This window comes from Gobio gobio (genome assembly GCF_949357685.1).
Source record: "Gobio gobio genome assembly, chromosome: 14".
NCBI lineage: Eukaryota > Metazoa > Chordata > Actinopteri > Cypriniformes > Gobionidae > Gobio > Gobio gobio.
This window is the reverse complement of record NC_137107.1, coordinates 2568034-2590364: the sequence shown is the minus strand read 5'-3', so window position 1 is coordinate 2590364 and position 22331 is coordinate 2568034. Positions and strand designations below refer to the sequence as shown.

Sequence of the window (22331 nt, the reverse complement as noted above, 5' to 3'; positions counted from 1 at the left end):
CCACACACTGGGACGGCTCTCCATGAAGAATTTGCTCCAGACGCAGGACACACAAAGTCGGCTGTACAACAGGGGTACTTGGCAATGTCAATTTGCACCGAGAGAGAAAGTCGTAAGGACCCTTCATGGTCACACGGCGAGTAGGGGACCTTGGTTACAAGGTACAGCGTGTGGACAGGGGCGGTGCATTTCAGATATCGGTTGAGCGGGCTGCAGACCGGAGCGCTCCCTGGCCTGACACCTGTGTCTAATTCCAGTCACTGGCGGAGTGATGGGATAAAAGCAGCCCATAGACCAGGGAATGGGAAAGAGCTTAAGCCGGGTTCACATTGCACGATTTTAGTCAGATCACTGTTCTTTTCACACTGCACGACTATCTGGGGTAGGGCTGGGCGATATGGCTGAAAACTGTATCACGATATAAGGGTTTCATATCGGTCGATATCGATAATTATTGATGTTTTATGACAAGGACCAGGAGAAAAGCGCCTCGTTATTTCTTTGTAACTGTTACCGTTTAGATGCTTTGTCATGAGGCCCTGATGCAGAGTAACATTACCTTTCCGTATAGTTTCAAAGGCTGAATCCGAAATCGCCCCCTATACCCTATATAGGGCACTATTTGAGGGGACAGCCATTTGTAGTGGTGTCCGAAACCATCGAGTGCACTCATTCTATCCCACTCTGCACCGCAATAACGAGTGTACAGCCGATGTACACACAGCCGCTGTTCGAATTCGCTCACTTGTTTTCATTCACTCCTTCAAGTGAACTGTATTAGTGGATTAAAGTAGGGAATAGTGATTGAGGGTTTAGGGGGCGATTTCGAATTCAGCCAAAGTCAAGAATTGCACAACGGCGAGCGCGTCGAGTATAAACACGTCCCCAAACGAACGAAGAGCACTGCGGAGCCAGACGAAATTATAAACAAGGCTGGTAAAACAAGTTTGTGGTATTACCAGTCTGGGTGGGGATGATAGTCTTGCATAATTTGCAGACGACATTGGTCTGACTACAGTCAGACTTATATAATCCAAAAAACTGCCATACTGCAGAGCTGACTTGTTTTCCTGTTTTATCAACAATGTCCTCGCTCGCTGTGGCACTCATTCTCCACTGGTCACTCCATGCCGGTTCTGTTACTGAAGAGTTAATCCAACATGGGACAACGATATGGCGCAACCAAACATGATACAGTTACATGATTGGCTGTTGGCCAGTCACTCCCTATGTTGCTTGGTTACCAGAGAGCGAGTGCTTTGGTTCATGCAGCCAAACTTGCTTCGCAGCCTCTGGTTTCTTCCGACGAAGAAAAAAATTATCAAATGATTTATCGAATGCAATTTTTATTGATATATCGATTACGTGTCTATCGCGATACATATCGTTATCGTTTTATCGCCCAGCCCTAATCTGGGGTAGCATTCAGTTGCTGTTGTGAGCACATTGCACGACTTTACAATAGGAAGAATTGTCGACAACTCTGTCTAGTCCGTAAACTACGTTTCACAACCAAACACACGCGAGAAGTGATAAGGAAACAACACGAGATCACGCGTACATGAGTTCTCATGAGTTCTCATGAAAGACTTGTTATTAAATAAATAACAAGATTTGTTATTAAAAATGACAGCCAACAAGAAGTTTGCGATCAAAACTGTCAAAAAAAAATCAAAAATGATTTGCAGCGAAAAGGAGAAAAATGAAAAAGATTATGAAGGAGGGAATGTTTGGGGAGACGCGGGGAGCAAGGATTGTGTCCTGCAGAGAGAGTTGGAGGTGTAATGTGCTGCGGCTGGTCAAGCAAACGTCTGTGCTTTGATTCTGTGTGATAGAATTGTAAATATATCTCTTAAAATACTGATATTCTGCTCTATAACTCCTCCCCCCAGTATCTTGCAATCTCATTGGCTGCAGGACACCATGTGACTGTCAACAGATTTGCCTCTGATTTTCGGGCATTTGTCGGCGATATCATAAAATCTGCCGGCGAGTGAAAATCAGGGCTAAAATTGTGTCAGGATACAAATTTAAATTAACCTCATTCATTTAAATCATTTAAGGATTTGCTCCTTATACAGTAAAACTAATATATCATATAGACTCATTTCATGCTAAGTGAGGTATTTCAAGCCTTTATTTGTTATCATTTGGATGATTATGGCTTACAGCTTATGAAAACTGAAATATCTCACTTTGCATGTAATGAGTCTATATCATATATTAGTTTCACCTTTTAAGTTGAAATAAATGAACTTTTCCATGACATTCTAATTAATTGAGATGCACCTTTATATAACTTACTCTAAACAATTAATGTTAGCAAAACATATATTTTTATTATCTAGGGTGTGAGCTTAGGTTTCATTATTTCGTAATGTTTGTAAGCATTTGTAGGTTTAACCTGTCTTATTTCACATGACCTTTGTGCGGCCTCTTTGCCCAGCAAATGTTCCCTATACATGACTGTTCTTCTCATGCCTGGTTCATTATTAAATAGCAAAGACCTACCACCAAAGGGGCATGCAGAAGAACCCAGGGACGGTGAGGGCCAGCAGCAGCATTCTCCAGTCTCGCAGGAAGTAGGCAGCCAGCGGAAGCATCATATACCCGATAGAGAAGAAAAGACACACACCCAGAGTGGAGTAGATGTCACGAACGGATGGGCTCAATATTTCCATTCCTAGGGGAAGAAGAGTAGTTTAATCCAATTCTACAGTCTGAATTATTGAGAATATTTTCAAAGTAGATTCTGAGACAAAAACATGCATTTGTTTTTAAACTTCTCATTCTTAAAATGTGTTAGTAGAGCAAATGTGCTGCCAGTCGTCACTTTCAATAAGCCGTTATATGACTGAAAACAGTACAGTAATGTAAAGATCAGATGTGATTATACAACACTAATATAAAGAGTACACTAAGGGCCAGATTTACTAACAGCTTCCAGCTAAAAAAAAAACTATTCTCAGGATTTGCTAAAGACACGCAGTGAAAAATGAGCACTGGAAAAATGTGGACAGGGTTATTTATTGCATATGCATTTGTAGGAGCTTCCCTTTCAGACGCAGTATTTATGTCATTTATGCCATGCAAGCTGATTTACTAAGGTTAGCGCTCATCAGTTTACTGGTGTTTGCGCTATTATTTACCGGCCAAAAAAAGCAGACGCTAATTTGTGCTACTCTTGGTAGATTGTGTTGGTCATTATGGAAATGATCCGGCTGTGTCTGTGTTCATTAATTTGCGTGTCATCAGTAGATGAACGTGCTGAACTGTCCACTCCCATCTGCGTTTTTATGGGATTGCACTCTCACGCTAATTTGCCCTGTTTAGTAAATCTGGCCCTAAAAACCACAACACATCAAAAGCCTTTACCTAAAACAAATGCTCCCACATAGTTTGAAACCTGGCCCATTCCAACAATGAAAAACAACAAGCAAAAAATCAACCAAGATGGGGAGAAGACTTGAATGAAGGTGAATACCGTCTGAATCGCCATGGTAACAAACAGCACTATTTTCCTGCCAAACCTGAAAATACATTGTGGAAAATATGCATAACTATAGCAACAGACGTGACAAAAAAATCAAAATATATCTGTGCATTAAGTATTGACGTGTAAATGCAAACTAATACGCCAGCCACTTGTCCTATTTAACATGTTTCTTTGTTCTTTATTTTGATAACTTTTCACTTTTTACTCAATGTATTTAAAGGCTACCATTTACTTAATTCGGTGAATTCGGTCAATTTTAGCCATTGGGACTGGGAAAAAATGCCTCAATTATCCTGAATTAACCCAATCCCAGCCTTCTTCAGCTACTTTTGAAACTATTTTCATTTGGCAGAGGGAAAAAATATAAAACTAAATGGCCGTTTTTTATAAACAATTTCACACTTGCAATTACACTGCTGCGATCATGAATATCAGCACATATTGCCTAGTGATACAACACTTGTCATCAATTATAATATTCACATGTGGCTTGTGTGGGGAACAAATGTTTGATGCTTTCTAACCTGTCAGCAATCTGTCCAGAGATGACCGAACCAATCAAAACACCAGAGAAGAAGAGCGAGGTGGTCAATGGAACTCTCCAGTCATCAGAACACACCAAATCCCACTGAACAAATAAAGCAGGTTAAAGTGATTATATCCAATTGTAGAAGGGAATAAAGATCAAACTAAGTTGTTATACCGTCTGACCCATGAAAGCCACTGAATGGAGTGATCTACATTATTCTGACACTGATAGAATACAGGAAAAATTAAGACCCGGGCTAGTTGTCACAGGGCTATAACAGTAACTTTGGATTTTCAGCTAAAATTCCCATAGAAACCCATAGTTTAACTGATATAGTAGGCAAAACATTTAAGTTGGCATGAAATAAGTTTTATTATATATATATAATTATTGTGAAAGATTTGTGATCGTAAAATGAAATGTCATAGCTTGCTCTTTCTGTGATAAGAATCATGTCACTGCATTTCGGTCAGATTTTTCTTTTTCATTCAATTTTAAGTATTATTTAAAATGTTTTTAAATAAGCTATTATACAGTGCATCCGGAAAGTATTCACAGCGCTTCACTTTTCCCCCATTTTGCTATGAACCCGTGAAAGAAGTTTGTTTGAAGCAAATTTAGCAAATTTATTAAAGCTACACTGTGTGATATTTTCCCCCATCTAGCGGTGAACTGGTATATGACCATCCAGAGAATTGTAGTTTCTGTTCCTCTCAATTTCAATTTCATTTTAACTCCTACGGTGGCCGATTTAGTCCAAGATTAACATGGCTTCCAGTTCGACCTCGTCCACATTCGACACGGTGCCATCGAGTGTTAAAACGCCAAAGGCGAAGCTTGAATTTACGGGTATGTCCCTCTTTGGCTAATGTACTTTCAAGATGGAGGAGCAACATGGCGACTCGCATTCAAACCCTCACCCGTATGTGTTTACAATGGCATATTATAAACTTACGAGAATACCTTATTACTTGAAAGAAGTAAATATACATTAATGAGCACATATATTTTTGAAAGAACTAAGTGTTTTTAGCTAAGAATAAACAAAAAAAGTTACACAGTGTAGCTTTAAAAAAATATAGCTGCAAGCAGCAATACCGGGGCCAAGCACAACAGAAGCAAACAAGGAAGCTAGCACCAGACCAATTAAAAAAATTTGAAGACAATTTTAAGCAAAAATGTTAAAACCCCACATTAAAACATTGAGTTGTATAGAGCCAATGTGATATTTTGGTCTATAATAGCGCCACCAAGAGGTACAATCCTACAATCTCTTTTATGTGTCTTTGGAGTGAGCCCATACATGTGTGTCAATTTTGGTAAAAATATCTCATTTCGTTTTGGAGTTTATATGAAAAAATACGTCAAAAATGACTGACACCTGACTTTGATTGGATTTTACTCCCCCTTACTATCAACATTTTGACATGTGGGCATTAGTGTGTAGCTATCGACCTATGTTTCTGAACTTATGACGCTGGTTTCGTCTGACTTATGGCGCTAAATTACGACGCTGCACAAACCATATGCCGAAACCTGGCAAGTCTGGTATCGTTGGACTCGGCAAGGATTCAGGAGACAAAAAAAAGTTACTCCCATGAAAATAAGTCAATCACACCCAAAGTTATAAGCATTAGGAAAAAAATTCTCCACAAGGTGGCGCTGTTACAAAACTTCTCAGGCTCCTTCAGGGCATCGTGCTGATGACCCATACCAAGTTTCATAACAATCCGTTCATGTGTTCATAAAATACAGCATTTTAGCACATTTAGCACAGGCGGTTCAGAAGTTATAAGCAAAAATAGCCATTTTTCGTATCTCCGACCAGTAGGTGGCACTGCGTGACGCTTTATATGAATACAATAAAGCATTGCGGAGATATAGCCTTAAGTGTATTTTCGCACTCAATATATAAAATTTGTACGCATGTTTATCGAAAACAATTTGACGAATCAACTTGAATTCCATAACATTTTGTCAGCACCGTCTGAAGATGATCTGGTTACATTTTTGTGAAAATCAGAGCTACAGCCTAGGAGGAGTTCGTAAAAGTAGGTTTTTCTGAAAATTCAAAATGGCGGGAAAATTTTCATGACGGAAAATGATGTCATATGGTGTGATCGAATCGGGTTGAGCCAAGGACTCAGAGGAAAAAAGTATTTTGTTTCTAAAAAGTTATTAGCATAAACATAAGGGAAAATTTGGACAGGTGGTGGCGCTAGAGGGATTGTTTTAGAGACTCCAAAATTGGTGTGGTTAATGTTAACTGCACTTTTTTTCGAAAAAAGCTTTCTAATATATGCACGGATTGATTATATATATATATATATATATATATATATATATATATATTTATATATATATATATATATATATATATATATATATATATATATATATATATATATATATAAATCTTAAATCAAGACGCATTTACTAGATAAGTTAAATGACATAAGATATTTTTTTCTTGTTTTCTGGAAAATGAAATGAAACTGAAGTGAGTTTTTGCTTAAAACAAGCATATTTATCTGCCAATGGGATAAGAAAAATAATTATTGTTTCTGTTTGCATTCTTGTTTCAGTCCCAAACCGAAAAAAGATAATTTTTCTTACCCCATTGGCAGATGATTTTGCTTGTTTTAAGGATAAATTCAATTATTATTCAATTTAGTTTACCCCCCCCCCCCCCCCAGAAATCAAGAAAAAATATGTAATTTTCACCAGTAAATGCATTTAACCTTACCATAGATGCATTTAAGATCGTTTCGATATTTGGACTGGAAAAAAGACAGAAATACTGAGTAAGAAAAACATTTTTTTGACAGTGTGGTTTGACCTGTGGTGATCTAAATAGAGCACTCGTTCCCTTTCGTTCAGTCACTCCGACGTACGTCAGTGACTGACGAATGGGGGTTTCGCCTAGAAGCCAATTACCTTCGAGGTGTTTAACAGCGCCCAATGGCGTGCCAATGCCATGGGCAATGCGGAATTTGCATACGTAACTCCGCCCCACCGCGTGGGTATATAAGGAAGTACGCTGGCAACATCGCATTATGTTTCTGCTTTGGAGCCAAGAGTACCTCTTCACTCCTTCAAGCCTGCTAACTGAGTCTTTGTCAGCCTTCGAGACGAGCAGCTTTCCAGAGGCGTTGGATCTACGGCGCGTTCCAGTGATCGCATACTGCCTGCCTGCTGATCTGCGCAGTGGTCCGTCTGACAGCTGGTGTGTGGTCCCTGGGCGCTTCGGCGTCTCTGCGAAGCTTCCTCTCTAAAAGAGCTTACACGTGGCACGTCCTTTTCAGGATGTCTCGCCCGTGTACTTCTGGGTGTGGCCGGTCGTTGACTTCCTTTGATGGGCATGATCTCTGCTTGGTATGCTTGGGCATTCAGCATGCTCAAGCAGCGTTCGTGGATGAGTCATGTTCCCACTGCGGGAACATGACCATCGTGGTTCTGCGGTCTAGACTCAAAGACCTTCGTACTGAAGTGAGAGTCCCCTCTACCACATCCCGATCTACCGCGCCCCCCGTGGCCGGTACTTCGGCTGGTGGTCAGGGTGACCTGAGGGTTACGGTGTGGAACAAAGCCCCGACGCTCATGCCTCGGGCCACACCCCCCTCTAGCGTTCCGCAACCCGTGAGTGTCCAGGCTGAAATCGCGGGGCCAGCTCCGGCTCCCCCGCGCATTTCGTTTGGCGCTCCGGAGGATGATGCGATGTCGGTCACCGCATCACAAGGTGGGCTCGAGTCCTCTGAGGATGATGACTCGGCTGTGCTGCCGCCTTCGGGCGCGCCAGCATTGCCCGAGTCAGACCCAGAGCTGACAGCCATGTTGTCTCGGGCAGCCGCGAGTTTAGGGATAGAGTGGAACCCTCCGCCCTGTCCCGAACGCTTGCGGCTCGATGATTGGTATCTGGGGGCCCGCGCTGACTCACGTCAGTCCCCGCCCTCAATACCTTTCTTTCCCGAGCTGCATGAGGAGATTGCCCGGGAAATTCTTTCGAGGAGATGGTAGCAGGACCACTCCTTCCCCCGGTGGAGGGCCGGGGGAGAATCCTTTGTTCAGCTGCTGGCCCCCGGGTCAGCAGCACCCTAATCTGGTCAAAGAAAGAATTAACACTCCCATCCCTGAGCCCCCAGAGTCCGGTGATGCCAGTGCGCGCCACCCACGGGTCCCGCCACTCGCATCCCACTCTGTCGCAAGCCCCCTGGCAGAGCAGACCCCAGTGGAACGTGCGTCCTTCCCTGGTCTCCTCTGTCAGGACGCAGCCGTTAACCGTACCCCCCCACCGGGACGCCCAACAGCCTCCCTTGTCCGGGTCGGTAACGCTGCATCGCTGCCCCACATCGGGTAAATCTGTAGTCCGAATGACCCCGCTCGTACAGTTCCTGGGAGCCTGGCTTCAGATTCCAGGGCTGTCCGGCTGGGTCGAGAAGACAGTCAGGCGCGGCTACGCGATTCAGTTCGCGCAGGTTCCTCCCTGTTTCCGGGGAGTCCGCTTTACTATGGTCGGGGCCAATGCCCCTGTCATGAGAGCGGAGGTTGCCACCCTACTGGCGAAGGGTGTGATCGAACCTGTCCCTCCAGCCGAGATGAAGTCCGGGTTCTACAGCCCGTACTTCATTGTACCCAAAAAGACCGGTGGGTTGAGGCCAATCCTGGACCTGCGCATCTTGAACCGTTACCTTCACAAGTTTCCGTTCAAGATGTTGACAGCGAAACGCCTTTTCGAATGCGTTCGTCCCGGCGATTGGTTTGCAGCGATTGACCTGAAGGACGCCTACTTTCATGTCTCCATCTTACCTCGACACAGACCGTTCCTACGGTTTGCTTTCGAGGGGCGGGCATACCAGTACGCGGTCCTCCCATTCGGGCTATCTCTGTCCCCTCGCGTCTTTACGAAGATTGCCGAGGCAGCCCTTGCGCCCCTACGGCAGCACGGGGTTCGTATCCTGAACTACCTCGACGACTGGCTCATACTGAGTCACTCTCGAGAGCAGGTTTGCGAACACAGAGATCTGGTTCTCCTCCACTTAGCCTGTCTGGGCCTTCGGGTCAACTGGGAGAAGAGCAAAATCTGCCCAGTGCAGAGGATCTCTTTTCTCGGTATGGAGATCGACTCGGTCGCCATGTGCGCGCAGCTTACGAGCGAGCGCGCGCAGTCTCTGCTGACTTGCCTCCGTCAAATTGAGAGCAAGAGTGCGGTTCCACTGAAACATTTTCAGAGGCTCCTGGGGCATATGGCATCGGTAGCCGCGGTAACGCCGCTCGGATTGCTACAAATGAGACCACTTCAGCACTGGCTTCGCGATCGAGTCCCGAGATGGGCATGGCGGTCTGGCACGCTCCAGGTCCAAGTGACCCGGGCCTGCTTACAGACACTCACTCCGTGGTCGAACCTCAGTTTTCTACGGGCCGGAGTGTCCTTAGAACGAGTTTCCAGGCATGTTGTTGTATCAACAGATGCCTCCGCCACGGGCTGGGGTGCCATGTGCAATGGACAAGCAGCCACGGGCTCCTGGACAGGACCCCAGCGCAAACTCCTGCATGTCAATTGCCTCGAGTTGCTGGCAGTACGGTTCGCCCTGCACCGCTTCCGAGCGTTGCTGAGGGGTCAACACGTATTTGTCCGGACAGACAACACGGCCACAGTAGCGTACATCAACCACCAGGGCGGTCTACGCTCCCGCCGTATGTCTCAACTCGCCCGCCATCTCGTTTTATGGAGTCAGAAGCACCTGAGGTCCCTTCGTGCTATCCACATCCCGGGGGTCCTGAACCGTGCAGCCGACGAGCTCTCACGGATTCAGCCACTTCCTGGAGAATGGAGACTCCATCCCCAGACGGTCCAGCTGATTTGGGAACAGTTCGGCGACGCACAGGTAGATCTGTTTGCCTCCCAAGACTCTTCCCACTGCAGCCTGTACTATTCCCTGTCCGAGGGCACGCTCGGCACGGATGCACTGGCGCACAGCTGGCCCCAGGGCCTACGCTTATATGCGTTTCCCCCAGTGAGCCTTCTCGCACGAGTACTGTGCAAGATCAGGGAGGACAAGGAGCAGGTCATGTTGGTCGCCCCGTATTGGCACGGCCAGACCTGGTTCTCAGAACTGCTACTCCTTGCGACAGCCCCTCCCTGGCCTATTCCTCTGAGACCGGACCTCCTCTCTCAGAGACGGGGCACCCTCTGGCACCCGCGTCCAGCGCTCTGGAAGCTCCACGTGTGGCTTCTGGACGGGACGCGGCAGGTTTGAGTGGCCTGCCACCTACGGTGACCGCCACCATCACTTCCGCTAGGGCAGAGTCTACACGACACCTCTATGCGTTGAAGTGGAACCTCTTCGTCACCTGGTGCTCTTCCCGCCAAGAAGACCCCTGGAAATGCCCGATCGGGTCCGTGCTTGAGTTTCTCCAAGAGGGGCTGGAGCGAAGGCTGTCTCCCTCCACCCTCAAAGTTTATGTGGCCGCTATATCTGCCCACCACGATCTCTTGGAGAACAAGAAGGTAAGTTAGCATGACCTGATCATCAGGTTCCTGAGGGGGGCGAGGAGACTGAATCCTCCTCGCTCTCCTCTCGTTCCCTCTTGGGACCTCTCAGTAGTCCTAAGTGCTCTGCAGAGGCCTCCCTTTGAGCCTTTGCGGTTGGTCGATATTAAGTTTCTGTTGATGAAGACGGCTCTGCTGACCGCATTGGCCTCTCTTAAGAGGGTCGGGGACCTACAGGCATTTTCGGTTGACGAAGCGTGCCTAGATTTCGGGCCGGCTAACTCTCACGTGACCTTGAGACCCCGGCCTGGATATGTGCCCAAGGTTCCTACCACTCCCTTCAGAGATCAGGTAGTGAACCTGCAAGCGCTGCCTTTGGAGGAGGCAGACCCAGCCTTGGCATTGCTCTGTCCAGTACGCGCTCTCCGCGCTTACGTAGACATGACGCAGTGTTTCAGGACCTCAGACCAGCTCTTTGTCTGTTATGGTGGAGAGCGGAAGGGAAGTGCTCTCTCAAAGCAGAGGTTGTCTCACTGGGTGGTGGACACCATTGTTTTGGCTTACCAGCAGCAAGGTCGACCATGTCCCCTTGGTGTGAGGGCACACTCCACCCGGAGTGTGGCCTCCTCTTGGGCTCTAGCGCATGGCGCCTCGCTAACAGACATCTGCAGAGCTGCAGGCTGGGCGACACCCAACACATTCGCCAGATTCTACAATCTCCGAGTGGAGCCAGTGTCCGACTATGTACTCGCCCCCCCGAGGGGCCGGTAATGGATCAGGCTTAGGTGTCTTCGCTTGCTCGCCACTCCACTCCACGGACTGGATACGTGCGATATATTTCCTCATGTGAGCTCCGCGAGAGCCCTGAGCTCCTCCAGCACTGCTTACGCCGACATCAGTTCAGTCTGCCCTCTCGAGCCCAGACCCTCATGTCCGGCCAGGTGCCCCGTGTGCATGGTTCCCTCCGGCGACCCCCACACGAGTATTTCCACCGTAAGCCTCCTCAGTGAGCAGGTGTCTTTCCCTTGGCAAGCCCTGCCACCCCTAGGGTTAAAAATCCACCTTCGGCTGGTACCCTAGAGTTTCCCATATGCAGCCCACAGCGGGTCATATGTGTACTCTCTAAGTCCTCCCCACGGGTAGGCATCTTTGGCATTCCCTCACTGGGATATGCTTCCCAGTGTACCTTGGTAATCCTGTGATAAGTGGGAGTCCTACGGCCTTAAGTGGCGGGATCTCACACTTACGCAGGGCACTGGACGACAGCTGAGTGGCGCGGTTATATTGGAACCCCCATTCGTCAGACACTGTCGGAGTGACCACGTCGGAGTGACTGAACGAAAGGGAACGTCTCGGTTACGTATGTAACCCTCGTTCCCTGAGGAGGGAACGGAGACGTACGTTCCTCAGCCACGTCAGCTGTGCTGCTGGAACCCGGAGTTCAGTCTTTTCTCCGCAGCAGATACATAATGCGATGTTGCCAGCGTACTTCCTTATATACCCACGCGGTGGGGCGGAGTTACGTATGCAAATTCCGCATTGCCCATGGCATTGGCACGCCATTGGGCGCTGTTAGACACCTCGAAGGTAATTGGCTTCTAGGCGAAACCCCCATTCGTCAGTCACTGACGTACGTCTCCGTTCCCTCCTCAGGGAACGAGGGTTACATACGTAACCGAGACGTTAATTTAAATAAGAATAGAGTTCTAACTCACAAATAATATTTACATTTACATTTCATTAAAAATTTTTGGTTGATGAAAGTTTTACAGATATTGTTAAATATTTATACATTTACAAGCTATTTTTTTCAAATCTGTCATGTTTCCAAGAAACAATATATAGGCTATAGATAATAAAAGGGAACCGGCCCCCGGGTGTGTCCACAACATCGAATCTGGCCCCCTTTAAAAAAAAGTTTGGACACCCCTGGTTTAGTGCGAACATCTTATCTGACGTGCATGTTTTGGATGGAGTACAGCACAGCTTTCAGTTTCTGTTCGCAGTAAATGCTTCTCTCCAAGTAGGCTACTATATGTTTGAGTCGCTCAAAATGATAATTTGGGAATGCAACATGCAGCAAACATCTTTCCAATTTCATAATGAGAATCATTTATAAATGAATAAAAGGTCTTCCTGCGTGTCAAAATAAAAGCTGTTTAACGTTTAAAGAAACCATAAAATGTCTTGTTTTTAAAAGAAGTCTCTTAATCAGGCCCGTCGCGACAAGGCAGGCAAACCAAGCAATTGCTTGGGGCCCCGAGCTGGCCTGGGGCCCCAAGACAACGACAGGTTAAGAATAAAATGAAACGACAAACTGTGTGAGCGCCCCATTGATAGTCAATGCAGTAAAGTGCAATGACACTGTTATCGGGATCCCCCTTAAGGGGCCCCCTCTCAGTAGTCGCTGACAGCAGCCAGCCAACCACGCGATCTCTGCTGCCGGTAAAATACAAAATCGCTTCGGATTTGAAGCGGAATTTTATGCTTCAGGAAGCCAGAAAGGAAAAAAAGAGAAAGGAAGAGCAGGATAAGAAAAAAAACAAGATAGTGGTATGTGATAAATTACACTGGATAAAATAACTCTATTTGTCTTGTACAAAAATGGTGTAAGTTTGCAGCAGGTAGGCTAGCAAAAATATGTTTATGTTAGCTAACTTACCTGCCTGACGGCAAATGCTGCTTGTAACGAACAGTTTTTTTTCGAACAGACGGAATGACATAAGATTGCTATAGCTTTGTAATAGGTTTTGATGAAAGTGGCATAGCATGCTATACTAACTATTATTTATGCTGTTACGTCCAAGGACGTATTGATATTTGTTTCTTCCACAATGAGTGTTTTTGGAGTATTTGTTCTTCTCTCTCTCTCTTTCTGTCTTTCTCCCTGCCTGTGTTTTCTTGCCTGATAGGTAAATGGTTACCACCTGTTCATTCATCTAATCTGGGAGTTGCCTACCCCCTGATTGGTGCGTGTCCTGAGGAGTCCAAAATAAAGCTGCAGAGAGAAACGGGGAAAGGCGAGAGACATTCGGCGGTTGAGGCTGATCCTTTTCTCCAAACCCAGACCAGAGAGAGCTTGGTGTGCTCTTTGTTGGAATGTGTAATGTGTAATGGATGTCATGGTGTTAACAAGTTGGTGTCAATTATAATCAGTTAAGATGTTATGGGTAAAGTAGGGTGGAGGATACCTATCTTTTCTCCTGTTTAATGGTTAGTTAGGGAGTGAGGGAAGTTATCTGTTGTTTTGTTTGTTTTTCTTTAATGTAGGTAATTTAACATTTAATTCCTTTTAGGTAGAGGTATTTCTGTTTTCTTTTGTCTAGGCCCTCCTCCCGAGGTAAAGTTTGTTCTTTTTGTTTATTTTCTATTTATTTATGAATGGGCTTTATTTCAAAGGAAATTTATATTTAAATTGGTGATCCCTGTTTGGTAACAATAAAAGGCAGAAACGCCATTTCAGAATTGAAAAGTTGTTTGATTATTTGTTACTCTGGGTCTGGAGAGCTGGAGAACCTCAGTCTCTCCATCTTTTTGTTGTTCGTCATTCCCTATTTTCCCCTAGATTAAGGGAAGACGTAACACTATGCATAAATACGGTAACCTGGAGTTAATATAGCATGCTATATTAACAATTATTATAAACATTATTTAACCAGAAAGAGGCAGAGGAACATGATTTTTTTCATAGCTTATCTTAATGTGCTAGTGTCGGGATATATACGGTAGTGACAGAAATGCAAATAAGACATTATTTGTATAAGTTACCAATGGATCTTGAACAGTTACTTTATTCTGTGTGGCAATTTTTACACTATTACATTTTGAAGTACAGTATCAGGACAACCCACATGTTTTACAGGTACTGTTTACATGTTTTACTGGTACTGCCCACATGTTTTACTGGTACTGTTTATTAACTATTTAACAAGGTATTATAGTCATCTGTATTCTGCAACTTTATAATAACCATCCAGATAATGTTTATAGACAGTTTACAAACCAACTAGTAACCCTTAAGTATTCCCAAAGTGTTAGGAATATCTGGTCCGTCTATCTATGTAAATGTAATGTTTATAGATGTTTAAAAAATGGTTACTTAAAGGTTTACACTTTGTTTTTTTCAATGATACAGTACTGTTTCTGTGGTGTTTTTTGCAAATGTTTTCAAATTTTATGCACAGTATATGCAACAACAGTATTTGCACTGTAAACCTTTTTATTTATATAAAGTGTGGGTGAACTTAAACTGTATGGCTATGCTGCGGTTCCTGTAGGCTTTGCGTGCGTGCGGGTGGGGTGGTATTGGGGGGGCCTCCATGTCCATTTTGCTTCGGGCCCCCAAATTTCTTCAAACGGCCCTGCTCTTAATGCCCACCAAGGCTGCATTTATTTCACCAAAAATACAGTAAAAATGGACAGTAATATTGTGAAATATTATTGCAATTTAAAATAGCTGTTTTCTATGTGAATATATAGTAAAGTGTAATTTATTCCTGTGATCAAATCATCATTACTCCAGTCTTCAGTGTCACATGACCCTTCACTAATCACTCTATGAGGATTTGTTGATCAAGAAACATTTATGATTATTATCAGTGATGAAAACAGTTTTTAGGATTCTTTGAAAGCTTTCTATTTCAGATAAATGCTGTTCTTTTTAACTTTCAATTCATCAAATAATTCTGGGGCAAACATTTTGAGCATATTCAGCATAAGAGGCTTCTTTTAAAAAATATATATATATATTTTTAAAAAAGTGCACATATTCCAGTCTGAACTGTAGTACTGTAAGACTTTGAATATTAAAGTGCAAGTTAACATCTGAGCACTCTTGTGGGTTTGCTACTGTTACAATTAGAAACCGTATGAGGGTAAAAACATGACAGGCAGACATGATGAAAGCAAAACAGCTACATCTACTAACATTGATAATGGGTGTGCGAATTATCAAGAACTGACAATAGTCAGTCGTATTGGTGGCACCAAGGGGCCCCAAAATAAAATTCTGCCTCGGGCCCCATAAAGGCTTGGGCCGGCCCTGATTTTGTTTAATAATCATCTTACTGTTTAATTATTGACTATCCTATCACAGACTTAAAATACATTGTGTGGAACCCATTTCTTAGGTTAGGTTGTTTTCAAATCAGTAGGGGAGCGCGGGATTAGTTGTAACACGCATGTTTTAACCCTTTCCACACATGCCAGAATGAGGAAACTTAGTGTATTTACTAGTTGGCATATCAACATTATTTAGAGAAAATATAGCACAAAAAATTAAAAAATCTCTGGAAGCTATTACTGAACATGTATTTAACCATAGCAGAAGTAAATTTCTTACTTAAGTTTAGTTTTCATCTCTGTTTTTTGTGTTTATTTAAAATAAGACAAATCTGATATTATTGTAATCTTACATCTGTTATTTAACAGTTGAGATGTTCTTTAAAGCTGATCTAACAGCAGAAGACACGAGCCAAGATTTACATCCCAGTTGAGCTGATGGGGTGTGTTCTAACAATCAGCCCCTATTAGAAATATGCCATTATATTCTATACTTTTATTAATTCTTTTGAGAAACCATGAGAAAAGGGTGAATAATGACTGAGAGTTAATGTTCAGAAATGATTAATTATTATTATGTTTTGAACTATGTTGTATCGCTGTATTTAGCGATGTGTTTGTAGTCAAACTCAAAAATGCTTATATTTTTAATGATTCAAAAATGCCATTATTTTAATTTTAAAAAGTTAATAATTGTATTTTGTTGACAAAATATTTTAGTTTGTCTTGGATATTTTTTTGATAATATCAGAGAACATTTTAAGTTGTTATTTGGTCATGTTACATTGTGCCCCACCTATGGGGCATGTTGTCACATTTCACTTCCATTCTTTCGGGTAAATCAAGAAAAAAGTATACATTGTATTAATGAAACAAAACCACATAATTGTACTAGATATGTGTGCAATTAATGTGGGAAAAAATAAATACTCTGAACCCCAAGTGGATTTACACAAACTGAGAAAGTGAAAAGCGTTAGGTTGTGCCCCGCCCTCCAGGTCCCCGTTGTGACAACATGCCCCGCGGTAGGGTCAGCGTGCAGGACTTTCTCTATATGGGACACTTGCATGTGTGCAAATGTTCAATCGTTTCTGTAGTCAATACCTCATGACTACAGAGCTGACTTTCAACATTCACCGGAATAAAAGCGTGACCTCTGTCCTACTAGCGGGGCGAAATGAGGTGAAGAACCGGAACGCGATTCCAAGGGGGCCCCGGGGACCCCAGCGACGGCCCTGCTCTTACTACACGCGAATCTGACCTTCAGCTGTGCATACTAAACACACTAGTCTGGCTCTGGTTTTGCAGAAGTACGGAGGAAACGAACCTCTGTGACAATCGTGGAGATGTACGTTCCTTTATCATACACCCAGCCGTCCATACAGGCTTCTCGAGGAATATCCGAGACATTCACATCCACCCACGGGAGCAAACCAGTGTCGGAGTAATTCTTCACGATGTCCAGTCGGAGTCTGGAGCATTTCCTGACGCGAGAGTCCTCCTCCTCCTCCAGAGGGAGAGACGCGTTTCTCCATTCATCCGTGATGTTCAGAGCCGCGGGGATGAGGCAGTGATGAGCGGGTGTATCGCCCATGAAGACCATGGATAACCCCGTGAAGCCATTGGGAACAATGCTCAAACACAGAAGAGCGAACACGGTCCTTTGGAAAGGCCCCCAGTCCCCCAGGAACGCGGTGCTGTCATCGTAGTCTGAAGAGTTCATGATAGTCGCAGCACATCTCAGACCCTTCAGTGCTTCGGTGCGGATGTTCACACACAGATGGGAGGAGGCAAACTCATCTCACACGCAGCTTCATAGCGTCACACACACACGGCGCATCTGTTAACATTTCTCAGTAGCGATGCTGTTCATCATGTGCTTCTCACCGCAGAGCCGAGTCAAGTCCAGCTCCGCCTCTCTGGACGCCATGCGCTGAGACGATACATGCGTCTCAATCAGCTCCTATAGTTCAGTAGTAGCTACCCACATGAAAAAATACTATAGTAGAGTATATTATAGTAAAATTACTCTAGTAAATACTATAGTGTTTTTGAACCATACTATAGTAAAGATACTGTAGTATATTATAGTATTTACTACACAATTTACTGTAGTATATTTACTATAGTACGGTTCAAAAACACTATAGTATTTACTAGAGTAATTTTACTATAATATACTATAGTATTTTTTCATGTGGGCTGAATTTTGTTTTATACAATCGTGTGATATGGTAACACAACAGGTTCTGTGGTTTTCAGCTGAAAACAGCCGCAAGCATGTACAGACACGACGACGAGGTAAATTGGAAAACGGCAATACACACTACAAACTAGCACAACCACAATTTACCTTGCAGCTTACAGTGAAGAAATATGCTATGGTGTATTGGCAGAAATGTATTTATTAAAAATGTTGCTATTATTATTATAGGTGTGAGGGACCAAGCAGTCAAGGGCAAAGAATACAGGATTTCCAACCATAATTTATTAAATGCCAAACAAAGTGACAACTTAAAATAACTTGGAAAACTGAATGAACATAAAGTCAGGTCTGGGCCCATAAACAAAAGGTAAACTAAAGAGAATCAAAACTGAACAATCAAACAAACAAAGAAAACATGGCCTCCCAAATGCCACACATGGGAAAACTTATATACACAAAGGACTAGTCCATTACGCACACCGGGAACGACAAACACCAATTAAACACAGTTAGAATGAATACCATAATTCATTTCACAAAAAAAATTAAGAAATGGGTCAAACAAATTAGTTATATACACAAACAATTATAATTAACAAAAACAAACAACCCTACATCCCCCCCCAGCTAATCTGCAACATGGGCTCAACCACTGGAACAAAATGGCGGCCACTGGCGCCAGCCGGTCCTTTATTAGAACGGACCTCCACTGAAGTGCAGCGCTTTGCCCAGACAGTATCAAACCTCCGCTTTCCACACGTAGGTAACTTAAAAGAAATAACTGTTAACACAATATACCACTCATATCTAGAAAGTGTGCACCCAAACTAGTCATGCATGGTAAAAGTGTAAATTAGAAATAAAGTGGTGAAAATGAACCAAAGCTGTGTCTGTCTTTATTATGAAAATATATATATATATATAAGGTGATCTGCAACTAAAATGTTTAATTATGAAATATACTAAAGGACAACCAAAATAACATGTAAACAAATGAAAGAGAAGGATGCATGTCTGTGTGTGGTTTAGTTACCGCCTAGCTGTGTGGCCACATTGTCGGCCATCACAATCCCCCCCACTTCAGAAACCTCGCTGACACAGCGAGAGAGGAAATCAGCAGTAGCATTGGCTTTCCCTGGAACATACTGGACAACGAATCGGAAGGGCTGCATGGCCAAGTACCACCGAGTAATTCTGCTATTTGTGTCCTTCATCCTCTTCAACCACTGTAGAGCCTTATGGTCAGTTTCCACAATAAACGCTCTCCCCAGCAGATAATATTTTAGGGAATCCAGAGCCCACTTCACAGCCAAGCACTCCTTTTCGATTGTAGAATACCGGACCTCTCGCGGGAAGAGCTTACGGCTAATACAAGCCACCAGTTGTCGTCCATCGGCTGGCCCTTGCAGTAGCACAGCTCCAATGCCTCGTTCCGAAGCATCTGTTTGCACAATAAACTGTTCATTAAAGTCAGGATTATGCAACACAGGATCCTCACCCAGGGCAGTCTGAATATCTCGAAAAGCCACCTTTGCTTCCTCTGACCAATGAAGTCGGTTGGGGCATCTCAAGCCCACCATATCTGTCAAGGCTACAGCACATTTGAGTGGATTTATGGTGAGGCCAGCTTGCTGGAGTCGCTGCAGAACTTCTTGAAGATGTTGTAGGTGCTGTTCCCACGTCTCACTGTAGATAACAATGTCATCTAAATAGGCGGCCGTAAAAGACAAACCATGTAATATCTGGTCCATGAGCCTCTGAAAAGTGGCTGGAGCCCCATGCAGGCCAAAAGGGAGGACCCTAAAATGGAATAGCCCCCATGGGGTTCTAAAGGCAGTCAACTCTCTAGATTGAAGGGTGAGAGGAATTTGCCAATATCCTTTGGCGAGGTCAATGGTGGTCAGATACTTGCTTTGACCTAGGCGGTCAATTAGGTCGCTTATACAGGGTGTTGGATAGGAATCGAACTTAGAGACAGAGCTCAGGTATCTAAAATCAATACAGAACCGTAAGGTTCCATGCTTTTTGGGGACTAAAACTACTGGGTGGCACCACTCACTCTTAGATGGCTCGATGATTCCCAACGTTAGCATCAGATCAATCTCTTCCCTCAAGGAGGCCTGTAATCGCTCCGGTATTCGATAACTCATCCTTTTAACAACAGCATCACCTTTCAACACAATCTCATGTTCAATCAATGTTGTGGCTCCAGGGTACTCAGAAAACAGTTCAGGGTGACAAAGCGCTCTCACCTGGGATTGGCGATCCTTTGGCAAATGCTCCAGATTAACACATTAGGCGACCGGCTGAGGCAAATATTGCTCCTCCAGTTCCTCTTCCTCCATCACCTGTTGAATCATCAGGACTTGTGACTCTCTCAGGACGAGGAATCCACTCTTTCAGCAAATTAATGTGCAACACTTTACTAGGCCGATCCAGGCCTGTTGTGGCAATTTCATAAGTGGTGGATCCCAGCTTCCGCTGGATCTCAAATGGACCCTGCCATTTCGCCAATAGTTTGCTCTCCTGACTTGGTAACATCAACACTTTCTGGCCAGGGTTAAAACTCCTCTCACCAGCGGACCGATCATACCATGACTGTATACCGGATCTCTGTGCCTCAGCCATGTGAGTTTGAGCCAGTCTCGCCATCACCTCCAACCGTTCCTTCATCTGCAGAACATAAGAGATCACATTTACCAAGTCCCCACTACCCTGGGTTCCTTCCCACAGCTCACAAAGCAGGGTCAAAGGGCCTCTCACCTCCCGTCCATTTAATAACTCAAAAGGAGAGAACCCAGTCGAGGCCTGGGGAACTTCTCTATATGCAAACAGGAGGTAGGGCAACCACTGGTCCCAATCCTTGCCCGACTCACTGATGAACTTGAAGCATTTGTTTGAGTGTTTGATTGAAACGCTCGGTGAGGCCATCTGTTTGCGGATAAGGAGTTGTGCGTAAACTCTCAATACCCAGAAGCTTATACACCTGTTTTAAGAGAGTCGACATAAAGTTAGTGCCCTGATCAGTAAGAATCTGACAGGGGAACCCAACTCTGGAAAACAGTTGTATCAAGCAGGTTGCTACGTACTTGGCTTTAATGGACTTCATCAGGAACACCTCGGGATATCTAGTTGCATAATCAGTTATGACAAGCATGAATCTATTTCCAGCTCGACTCCTTTCTAAAGGGCCCACAATATCCATACCAAGTCTCTCAAATGGTGTACCCACAACAGGTAGAGGTTGTAATGGAGCTCTGGAAGGACTTCTCATGGAGACTTTCTGACACTCAGGACAACTTTTACAATATTGAGACACATCCCTCCTTAGTCCCGGCCAGTAGAAGTGCCTTTTGATGCGAGCTAAGGTCTTGTGTCTTCCTAGGTGGCCAGCCCAGGGAATTGAATGGCTCAACTGGAGGATTACCTCTCGGACACATTGTGGCACGACAAGCTGGTTTGTCGACTCAAACTGGCGTTAAAGAATTCCTTTTTGGAATAAATACCTTTCGGCAGAGTCAGTGTCATCAGCATTGCCTGTAGCTTCCTGTTCTGCTTTCTTGAGGTACGGAGCCAGGCTGACATCCTCCTGCTGGAGCTGGATAATGTTAGTGGGCACCTGGAAACTTTGAAACAAGTCACATGAGGAGTTAGCCGGTATTTTGGAAACATTATAAGCAAGCTTGTCCCGCCTTCTTTCACTACGGGACTTCCGCGACTTTGAAGGTTCCACTTCAATATCCATATCAAAGAAAGGTAAAGTACTGAGTGTCTGCGTCGGTTCCTCTGCCCGTTTCCATTTTGCCCTGGTGATTACAACATTACAAAGCTGTTCTGGCTGCAGTATATCCAAAAGCACTGGTAAATCATGCCCCAGAATCACAGGATACGGCAAATTATCTGCCACCCCAACGTCCAGGAGATAAGTCTGGCATACAGCTCATTGGGACTCTCAGATGATTCAACCTCCAGAGAACGAAATCTTTGTCGATAATTTTCTGAATTAATGTCGTACTTTCTCAGAATAGCCGACTTAGCACAATCATACTCAAGAGAGTCATCAATGTCCATAAGCACATATGCCGCTCGGGCCTGACCAGTCAGTAGGGGAATCAGGCGGAATGCCCAATCAGCCTTAGAACACGCTGCAGCAATCCTCTCAAAGGTTATCAAAAAGTGTTCTATGTCATCAGAGTCACTTAATTTTTCTAATCTAGGCTCTTTAATCAAGGACTGACCTCTATCATGGTCAATGTGGTGACTTTCTCTTTCACTCCTCTTAGGAAGTGGCCGCCAGAATCAAGGTCACCTTCCTGCATTTCCCCAGGACATGAATTCATAGAAAATGGATCAGGGGTGGGTGGAGTACGAGTACAAGCTTGCACCTCCATCTGAAGCAGGCCAAACTGATGCTGCAATGCCTTAAATCGTCGTTCTTGTTCCCTTTGCTCTTGGGCCCTCCCGGCCTCCCGAGCATCCATTTGCGTCATGTGGGCTCGGAACAAACTTGTCAGATCTGCAAGCGTTGGCTCCCGACCTCCAGACTCCT

General features: G+C 44.4%; 1 protein-coding gene across 1 annotated transcript in view; it reads right to left on the bottom strand.

Annotated features, from left to right (window-relative positions):
• LOC307136882 (solute carrier family 22 member 4-like) overlaps nt 1–17477 on the bottom strand; it is a 36296-nt gene extending 18819 nt beyond the window's left edge. The window contains exons 1-4 of the mRNA XM_079834215.1: nt 16904–17477; nt 4021–4124; nt 3376–3530; nt 2512–2683 (exon numbers count right to left, since the gene is read on the bottom strand). Of these exons, the coding sequence (XP_079690341.1) occupies nt 2512–2683; nt 3376–3530; nt 4021–4124; nt 16904–17299 (827 nt within the window). The 5' untranslated portion in view covers nt 17300–17477. The remainder of the gene's footprint in view (nt 1–2511; nt 2684–3375; nt 3531–4020; nt 4125–16903) is intronic.
• Between the last annotated feature and the right edge of the window lie 4854 nt (nt 17478–22331).